Source organism: Pundamilia nyererei, unplaced genomic scaffold (assembly GCF_000239375.1).
Source record: "Pundamilia nyererei isolate P.nyererei 1_Seehausen unplaced genomic scaffold, PunNye1.0 scaffold00004, whole genome shotgun sequence".
NCBI lineage: Eukaryota > Metazoa > Chordata > Actinopteri > Cichliformes > Cichlidae > Pundamilia > Pundamilia nyererei.
In genome coordinates, this window is record NW_005187405.1 from 7,667,121 (window position 1) to 7,677,557 (window position 10,437).

The 10,437-nt window shown below is 42.7% G+C and overlaps 1 protein-coding gene across 8 annotated transcripts in view; it reads right to left on the bottom strand.

The window, feature by feature from the left end:
• The window catches only part of adgrl2b.1 (adhesion G protein-coupled receptor L2b, tandem duplicate 1), an 88,942-nt gene that overhangs the window by 66,453 nt on the left and 12,052 nt on the right, over positions 1-10,437 (bottom strand). For all 8 annotated transcript variants that reach the window (XM_005721430.1, XM_005721428.1, XM_005721429.1 and 5 more), the window contains exon 2: positions 1,669-1,884. In XM_005721430.1, the coding sequence (XP_005721487.1) occupies positions 1,669-1,744 (76 nt within the window). In that variant the 5' untranslated portion in view covers positions 1,745-1,884. The remainder of the gene's footprint in view (positions 1-1,668; positions 1,885-10,437) is intronic.

The following is a 10,437-nucleotide window of genomic DNA, read 5'->3' on the forward strand; positions in this document are numbered from 1 at the left end:
CTGTATATAACTCTAAGTGAATGCCACTTAAAAAAAATAATGCTGTCAATTCCATTTGATTCTGCACGAGTCTGCCCGAAACCGAGCTCAACTGGTGTTTTTTCTTCCCCGCTGGCTGAGAAAGTCAATACCAGTAGAGTGAAAAAAATCACCCTCTTTTCAGGTATGTCATCGAGCATTTCAAAGCAAGGGGAATGTTTTGGGTGAAAATCATAACCTGATTATAGCCTCTCCTGGCGAGGGACAGGAGGTAATTATCAAGTGGAGTTTTGCTTGCAGGAACTCTCAGGGAAACGCAGATCATAAGCCCTGGGATGCAAAACCCTCCGGGCTGCATTGGCTGAAGGTGACTGGCATGTGGATAGAATCAGATATTGTTTTCAGATGAACCTACACACACACACACACACACACACACACACGCACACACACATTCCTTTATTGACGGATGGGCAAATATGCATTCTTAGGCCTGAGAGCCCTCACATCAACTGAAACCCAAAACCCGCACTTTCTGCATACCAAAGCAGTATTCCTCTTTAAGAAATTCAACAGGACTATTCAGCTCAGTTTCTAAGCCAGGCCAAATCAGAGGGCTATTCTTCAAGTACCTCAGTAAGACTCTCTTCCATATTATCTAAAATTGCTAATCTACAAAGAAAAAAAAGACTGAAGAGGTAGCCTGCTCTACACTAGACTGCACTGCTACCTTTGTTAATATAAAATAAAAAAACTGTACGCTACAACCAGGAATAACATAAAAGTGTAGGGTATATCTATCACAGAACAAAACAGCAAGAGAGAGAGGGAGAAAAATGAAAGATCCAAATTCAAAAGGAAGCCCCAAAATAATGTGCTTCAGCATCTATGTGTAATCAATGCTTGGCACACGAGCATGCGATTTTGGCTTACTTTGTCTCCCGTTACAATGGGACTGAAACGGGGGAAAAATATAATGATCATCATTAAGCAGACATACCAACATCAGTGGTTTTGATGGGCATGGAACTGATGGGAGTGTTTTGTGACAATACTTGTAATTACAGCCAAATGTACTAATCAAAAGTGAGGGAAGTAACCAAAAAAAATGTCACTGCAGACAATTAAAAACACTGACACATTCCTTCCCAATTCCTCGCTCTGGCACAGAATCAAGTGCCCCGCTTTTGATGGTTCCAAGTACACAGGCTGCTCAGAACAATCTGATTAAGGTGCAAATAAAAAATGCATCAATCCTCTGCGGCTGCAGTGCCTCAAAGTACACTCAAATAATCTGTTACACAGCTCATCCGGCAGAAAAGGTGTCGTTATGAGGCTTTGGGGGAAGGACACACCATTACTCAAATGGTGTGTCCTTCCCCCAAAGCCTCATAACGACAGTGGAAGTGAAGAAATGTGTCAGTCAAAGTGTCCGTGCGCTGCCAAGAATATTCAATGAGTTCCATACGAGGTGTTTGAAACACCTTTTTCAAACTTCAAGGGTAAAACCACTGAAGAAGAACTCAGCAACCTTGCTACATAACAGCTCTCCACTTCTCTAGTGTGGCGACAACAATGTGTGCTAATAAATTCAACACATTCATAAGCTGAATAATAAGTGGCTTCTTGAAAGGTTGACTAGCAGCACATTAACGCTACTTTCTGCCGTGCAACTCCATGGTAACTCACCTTGTGAACAGTGAAAGCAAAAGAGAAGGAGCAGGAGGCAGTGAAACACCGGACACCTCCGCAGTGCAGAAGCCATTGTGTTGCTGTATGCAAACGATCCAGGAGCCTGATGGCTAATAGTGCTGGTTCGGCGAGTTGCGGAGGGAGAGCTGAAGGCTGAAGCGACGTCAACGATCAGTAGTTCTTGGAGAAGCCTTGCCAGTCATTTTTTTCCATCTGGAAAAAAAGGGGAGAAAAAAGAGAGGAAGATTGCATAAAAATGGAGGAAGTTGGTGAGATCTATGAGATCATTAGCGCTTCGCTGGTTTAATTGGCGTAATTTCTACAATCTGCATCCTACACCAGTTCATGTGTGAGTTGCTTGTTAAACGCAGTCAAGCAAATATCTAAACACCACAGGAGGAAAAAAAGAGAAGATCCTGACTGCTGTTTGATTGAGCAAACAGAGCATTTCTCTGATTTCAAGTTTCACAGAAATATTCAAACTTTATTCTCAAAACGATTTCGAGAGCAGCGGCATGAAAGCGCGTAGCGCGCCTGATGCTCTGCGCTTATTTAGCACGCGGCGGCATGTTACGACTAAATGTTTACACTGCCTCATTCTCCCACTCGTCCCCGTTCCACCTTCCCCATTTACTCCCAGGATCCCCGCGGGAGAAACCTTGTCACTCCGGCAACACGCTCGCAAAGGACGCCGTTAGAGACACAGCTGCTTTGAGAGCTACTTTTGTCTCCTTCCTTATCGAGGGGTGGCAAAAACAGGCCTTTGTCTGCAAAAGCAGCGAAAGGTTAGAGCCTGAGACAGACTAACACGGCAGACAGATAAGCTGCTTACCAAAGTCAAACACCGAGGATGGGTGAGTTGTGTCATATGTGAAATTACGCACACACACACACACACAAAAACTCATATGGACTCATTCATGCACAAATGTACAGCAAAGGACGTGGATACGCACACACAGGAACTTCCACACACCTACACAAGCATGCAGGAAGATCTTGTTTATTTCTTGGCGGTTGCCATCTAAGCATCTCCCCACGACACGCACACATATCCACACAAACTTTGCAGCCGTCGCTATGCAAAGGAGAGCGAATGCTTCCTGCTTCTCAACGCCGCTCCTTCAGAGCCACCCGTCAACCGCCCTGATTATTTTATAATGAACCTAAATTTGAGCAGCAGAGCAGTCAGCTCTGATCGCTCTCTGGGCCTCACTAATGCGCCTGGATATTTTTGGCAACACAAAAACCCACAAAACATGGAAAGCTTCCACATTAGCATACTGAGCAATAATTTAAGCCACTATTAGATTCGTTCTATACGTGTCCAAAGCCTGGTGGAGGGATAACAGTTTAACAAAAAAAGCCTCCACCTAGCCTGTTGGAGCCAGATCGTATTTATTTTAATTTGAGGTCATCCTGGCCGAGCAGTTGTGCTGCAGAGTGTGCACCAAGGAAACTCGCACACACACTCACTCGGCTAGCTTATAATTTATCAGTTAAAGTTGGGTGGCTTCGTGGGATTGTGGTTTTATTTGTCTTCCAGTTGTTTACCTGCCAATGGCGCCAAACCAGATCAGATAAGGGCCACAGTGGAGGGGACTCGCTCTCCTCCATGGGAGAGCTCACACCACGTCTACTCAGGCTTCTCATAATCTCGGATCTTCCACCAGCTCCAATACCGGGCAGAGCATGTGACGTCTTCCACAGCAATTTATCATCCACAAATATGAGTCCTGGGGGCCACGGAGTAACCATAATGGTGGCTGACAGGAGGAGATTGCAAACTGTTGGGGGGTGGAAAGGAGGGGCACCCCCCTGCCCCTATGGCCCGCTGGGCCTGCTGAGCCACTCGGCCCCTCCAGACACCAGGGGGCGAGAGCCCGCCAGGCCTCGCGGCTGAACGCTCGCCCTCACCACCCTGGGGTTCTTTCTCCCGATCAGCCGTCGCCCTGCTGAGTAACATGTCTCCTTTCTCCCTTAAGCTGGTGCAGGACACAGCCATGCTCATCTTCCTAAAAACACAGTTTTGTTTGGTGGGATTTCTGCACTGAATCGGTCCGGACTTGAGATAAAGGGATTAGGCGATTAACACTGAGATGCTTTACACAAGCGCTGACAGACGTATCATAATTTCACATCAGGGGATGCGGCGGGGAAGAGGGGGTTGACGTTTGTCTAAGGGGAAGGGTGGGGGGCTAAGATGATCTCGAGCAGAAAATGATTTTAAGAGGTAAGTGAGGCATCGTTAACCCCTCGGAGATCGTGCCGAGGAATTATGTACACCCACCCCCCACCTCGAAGCCGGGGAATTGAGGTTACTTGTTACTCGGCCAGTGATTTCTGCATAATGATAATCATGCTCCACAGAGGCCGATATGTTAAAAAAAAAAGGGAACACAGTTATGACTAACTGTCACCACCTACACTACATCTAATGAGCTCAAATCTATAATATACACCAGGAGACAAATGACACAAAAGTTATTAATTTTCATCTGCGTTTTTAAGCTCCTCTTCCTACAAAAATACAAGGAAATCTATTCCCTGAGGTTTTTTCCCCCCCCCTCTCCCTCCCCGTCCTCTATTAACAGTATATCTTTCTGGAAACGAGACAAAAAACTTCACCAATGAAATGAAAAATGCTATGCAAACATTCACGACATCTGTTTTTCTTTTGTCTCTTACACACACACAGTGTGGAGACCCAGGGAGAGAAATCTATCATCAGTTAGGATAATGGAGAAAATCACAGTCCACAGCAAATTTTTCACATCAGCCTGATAGAAATAATAAGCAAGCATTGAAAAAAGGATGGCGAGCAATTAAAACATAATTAAAATAAATGGATGGAAGGAGACAGCCCACATGTCTTCACATGAAATACTAGGCTGTGTGTAACAGCCAGCTGAATGAATGTGAGGCTCCTTTGACAAAGCTTGTATCTGCTTCACTCAAGCTGGAGAGGCGTCCAGTGAAAGAGAGTGGGAGAAGAGGGGGAGTTTGGGAGTTTCTAAGCCGGGAGGGACTAAATAGATGGGAGAGGGAAGAGGAGAGGAGGAGAAGAATGGACGGGGGAGAAAGAAAGGGGCGGTGGGGTCACCGAGGAGGATTGACAGGCTGTGAGTATGGCCTGACCTCCTGGGTTTGCCTCCAAGTTTTCTCCACAGGCTTAGCGAAGACAAAAATAAAGCCCAGGAATGTTAATTTATTTTCAATTGTCAACGCCGAGAAGAGAGATAAAGAGCGCATACATACATATCAAGTACGAGCGGAACAAAACTAATGCGCAACTCCAAGTGTAAGCTCAAAACCTACAAGTGAAATAGAGCCGCGGCCCTGTAGAGCTGGATCTTGCCAACACAATGATCCGTCCTCCACTCTTTGAATAACTACTAATTTGAAGAACTTTCTGGCCCGCCCCTTTGCCCTACATTCAGGACAAAAAAGAGAAAGGAAAAAAAAAGAAAAAGACACACATGTGAGAGGAGAATTTGAAACATCAGAAAATTGTTGATGAGCTAGAAGTGGAAGATGCGAACTACAGGAACTAAGAAAACAGAGCCTCCAGACACTCGTTTTTTTTCTGTCCTCGGTGCGCCCTGATGTTCCCAAGGAACTCTTTTGTCATGACAGTCCTGTCAGGGCTGCGCTTTCAACCCCTGCAGCGACATGATGTCATTTCCTTGGCTCCACCAGTGATGTAGGGAAGTTACCGTCAACTGCCAGAAATAGAGACGCGGTGACACCGGGCGCAGTCTGCAGAGTGTGCTTTATCAACACTGCTGATAAGATAAAGCACTGTTAGGATTAACAGGCAGTAAACAAGGGGGTTTACAGCCTCACACAAGGAAACAATTAAAGACACATATCTCAAATAGAGCCGAACCTTCCTTTTTTTGTCTTCAGCTGCCGTTCTGTAAGCACAACAAGAACTTACAGTTTCCAGCTTTACAAATGTTTGTTCTTTTAGGTGTTTTCGGTGAATGCTGTTCGGGGAGTCGGACGTAGAAAAGCGTAAGAGCAGTTTAAGTACTTAAATATGCTTACGTATATTAGTAAACATGGAGCCGCAGCAATAAATAGTAGCAAAATATTCAGATGATCTCTTAATCGTTAAAGCGCTGGTTCCAGATGTGGCTCAAATGTTGACGTTTGCGGGTTTTCGAAATCTTGTTTTGGCTAAACAGATACGATTTTTGACGATTCGCCCAGACGTAACAGCAAATTTTTTGAGTTATTTTTTTATCTCTAAAAGCGGAGAAAAGGAAACGATAGAGCGGTAGGTTGTTTTGCTTCGTGACGCACGGATGTTGGGAAGTTTGCTTGAATGTTTTGGCAAATGAGTGTGTTTTCACACGCTAATTTTTTGTGAAAATATGTCTTTGCATGAGTTCCCATTAGGCTGCACGTGCTACTTATTCCCTCATAATTACAACAGGCTCAGTGCCCATAAATAATTCATATGTCAACAGGTAATTTTTTTTTAAAGATGGTTTGCAGATGACGAGGTCAAAAACGTTCCTGTAACATGTAAATATGCAAAACTGCAATTGAAGGCAGCTCCACTTTCTGTCTTGTTTTCTTTTTGGGATAAATGGCTCTAGATTAAAAAGAGACCTTTGTGGATAGCATGCTTTTAAGTAGAAATGGTCGTCGGTGCAGCTCAAAAAGTGCAAACACACACATATACACAAACACACAAAAAGAAAACCTGAAAGGTGCAAAGCTTCACTATTTTATTGAGAGAGCACAACAGTTGGTGTGTTCAGCGGCTCTTGGCCAAAAGATTGAGCCAGTAGATAAGATAGAGTGCCAGCGGGCAAATGGACATGGTGAAACAGAGAGGGGTGAGCAAAGAAGCTTAGCAAAGTGAAGAGAACAAAGAAGACCCGGGCTGAACAGCCAGGTTAGTGTCAAGCAAAATGAAGAGAGGATGGTGTGTAGCTTTCAAAAAGAGCCGTGCGGAGGAGCAGACACTTGGATAAAGGGTAAAAAGTGGAATCTTCTGTTGACGCCGGTAGTTGAAATCACCTGTCAACAAATAATGACAGCTGCCTAAAATAATTACCATCCCCGGTCTGCTTTGTCTGTCAACGATCAAATTAACACCTAACAATTATTTTTACCACAGCTTATGAAATGTCACCGATAAAAAAAAAAGCTTCCAGTTGAGTCTAACGGTGACGATATTGAAACAAGCAAAAAAAAAAAAAAAGGCAGTGAGTGATGTGAAGCCGTACACACAAAGAAGAGTGAGGACTTCCAAGTGTCCTGAGTAGATTTAAGATTAGTTCTGTGTTTCTAAAGCGAACAAACAATATCTCAATCGAACAATTTCACTGGGTTTTGATGAATTTGTTTGGAGTATCAAAAGAAAAAAAGGCTGCGAGTAACAGGAGTAACAGAAAATGATGTTTTGCTCCAGTCTGCATGTATATTGCATTGTTTGTTTGGGTCTTCGGGGGACTGTGTGTTTCCACACTGTAATTCTTTAGGAAAATGTGGCTTTGAAAGATTCATTTGAGACAGCGAGCGCTTCTCTTGCTTCTGTCTTCTTAATTAATCTTCATGTTTGAGAAGCTACGGCAGTGCATGTTCAGCATTCTGTTTGATAACCGATTTAAACAACTAATACATTATCAAAATTGTTGGGAGATTCATTTTCTGCCAAGAAAACGGCTTTAATGAGCCATCGCTTCAGCACTGGCTTTATCATCACTGCTGTGACGCTCCCCGATTCCCCCAGTTGACCCCGGATCTGTAAAAGCTACATCATACCACACGTATTTGAAGAGATCAAAGAAAAACAGAGGGAGACAATGACCGAGGTGTCAGTTTTATTCACTGATATCTGGCTACAGGCTACTACTGAGCGCCGTAGCTGTTCCTGCTTGGCACCAAAATGAATAGGCTGACCTCAGAGCAGTTGGTTGAGCAGTAGGGTCACTGGAGAGGAGCAGAGAGCAGCTTGACACTGACACGAAAAAGAGCGGTTTCTCCTTTCAATCAGTCTCTTCATAAATTTACTGAAGGCCTCACTTCTCACCTCCTCCACGCATAATGCTAGCACTCCGCCCCCCAACCCGTTCGCTCTTTATCCACACACAAACACACCCACACACCTCGTACAGCATTAAAGCTGCATTTGTTATGAGGGAAAACGCGATTGGCCTGGCAATATCACCCCCCACCCCTCAACCTAACCTTACTACACACGAGCAGCGCATTCACAACAGATTCATTCACTTTCAGCACGTTTCCACTGGGTGATATGTTGATGTTCACACCTTTTTGGAGGGGGGGGTTGCGCACCGACTCGATGTTAAATTTTTACACACTGTAGCTCCATTCAGACTGCATTAGGTTTTAGTAGGATGTTAACCGCTAACACACAACATCTGTGACATTAATGAACAACATGCAGGCGAGGAGTGACGGCGCAATCAGCCTCCAGCTTTGCAAAACTTCATTCATGTGTTGCCATCAAATCGAAATAATCCAGCATTAATTTCCACCTCTGACAACAACTTGTTTAAACAACGAGAAAGGAGAAGAAATCCTACATGTGGCCCGAAGTGATCTCAGCTTTGGGGTCTGGGCCAGAACAGACCGAGGGGAGAGGCACGCTATTTTGCAAACTATCTGAGGGTTGTCATTTCGGATATAGGCCCGGCTTAAGGTGTTATCAAGAGTTTATTTCTACTCGCCACTGGTAGGTCAAACCACTAAAAGCCACACAAGTTACTGACACGGCAAGACTCAGATGGGGCTGAAATATACAGACATGCTCCGTTTTAAACGGCATTTAAGTGAACATTTAATCCGTGAGATAGTTTAATATAAGAAAAAGAAGCTGCAATTTTAACAGTATGTCTCAGTGTTTTTACATGATAAATGTGTAAAGAGACAGAAAAAATTCTGGTAGCCTTGCTATTATAAATGGAGGGCAGCTTAGTGCCCAGCATTTATATGTAATATTTTAACTGTGGATCCACTAAAGTAAAACTAGAAAAACTGGCTTTTTTCTGTCATTTCATTGTTTATTACTACTTTGGCATAGTATGAATGGGAATACTGTGGAGTCTTTATCAACAGGAAAAACTGTAAAACCTCAAAACCTATGCAGTCCTCACATTTTCCAAAGCTTTCCAGTGGGCCAGATTTGAATCTTTCCCAGGCTGATTCTGGCCCCTGAACCTTATAGTTGACACCCCAGTAGTAGATGTTACAGTAAAAGAAGCTTTAAAAAAATTCTCTGGCACTGATATGTTTTTTTATTAAGTGAGATGGCACATGTAGGCACATTTAGATATTTAAATACATCTAACATGTTCCTTTACTGCAAATTACTGCATCACTACTTGTTTGGCCAAGCAAAGATAATATAGATTCAGATATAAGCATTTCTATATCAATTTTTATATATATATTATTAAAAAATGTTAATAATAGTATGTTGCTATTGATCAAACGTATGCTTCTGTCTGGTCTTTGATGCCGATCCGTTTTGGCACCTTTTTAAGAGAGAGAATATTTAGAGTAAAATAAAAGAGCAGAGTTCTCAATATTTTTTTTCCTAGCCTCTACTAGCACATCCTGTCTCGCTAGACTACCGATCAGAGAGCAGGGGTGTAGCCTGACAAGTAAAAGTCAGGGCAAAGGTATTCTCTTCATCTCACTCAGGTTTTCTCAGCTGGACTGTCAAAAAGAAAGGAATCATTTTTGCGTTTAAATCAAAGGAAAGACTATAAAAGGGAAAGTGTTTTGACTTTTTTTTTAATGAAAGGAATCATGATTATTGATTATATGTCTACTTTGTCATCTGGCACAGTCGCATTAGTTCATTATTTAGTTTAATTATTACTGAATAAAAAGTTAACTTTGGATTAAACCTCATTTAACATTGATTAAAGTTTCCTCTAATCTGCCAGTGGTGCAGTCCCTCCCTCGCTGTGTTTCACCCACAGAGCTGCTACATTAATGTTCCTCACAGAGCCGGATCTTATTTTTAACACAAGGACATGACACTGTACATCACTCAAACAGGCTGTTATGTCTCTCCTGACATCTTGGTTTACACTTCATGCTCGCTGCATTTTCATACAGATTTTAGAAGCTATTTAAAGTTATATGGATTCTCTCAACTGGGAACAATTTAATGCAGTTCCTGCTTTGCCACAACGAGATCTTCATGGCTCACTACACATACTGTGATGTATCTATCCTTGCGGCCTCATCGCGATCCATGTTTGTCCAATTTAAAGTGCATTTAAAGGGCTTTTTTTGGTCAGAAATTCAGTCTGTTTTGCATAATGTGTGTTTGTTCAGCACATGGTGTGTTTCCCCACTGTGGGACGTCTGTGAGGTCTCTATTAGATCAGGGTCGTAGAAGTCAGTGACATTCACGGATACGCATTGATTTTTTGAGATCATCTTGGAGTTTTTGTTTGTTTGTGTGCTCATGATAGGCAGATTTTTAATCACAAATCAGTTTAAAATCAGGAAATCCATATGTCACAGTCACAAAAAGCTGGTGGTGTTTTCACTACTCGTTTTTGAAAACCGGTTCTTTTTCTTTTCTTTAATGCTCGTGTTAAAAATGCAAAATAAAAAATGAAATAATTATCGGTGTCATTGCCAGGACAGAAAAAATATCAACTTTCTGTGATTCACTCCAGAAGCAAATTCTCTAAAGCGCCTTATTCAATGTAATAACTGAGCTGGGAGATATATATATATATTATATATATATATATATATATA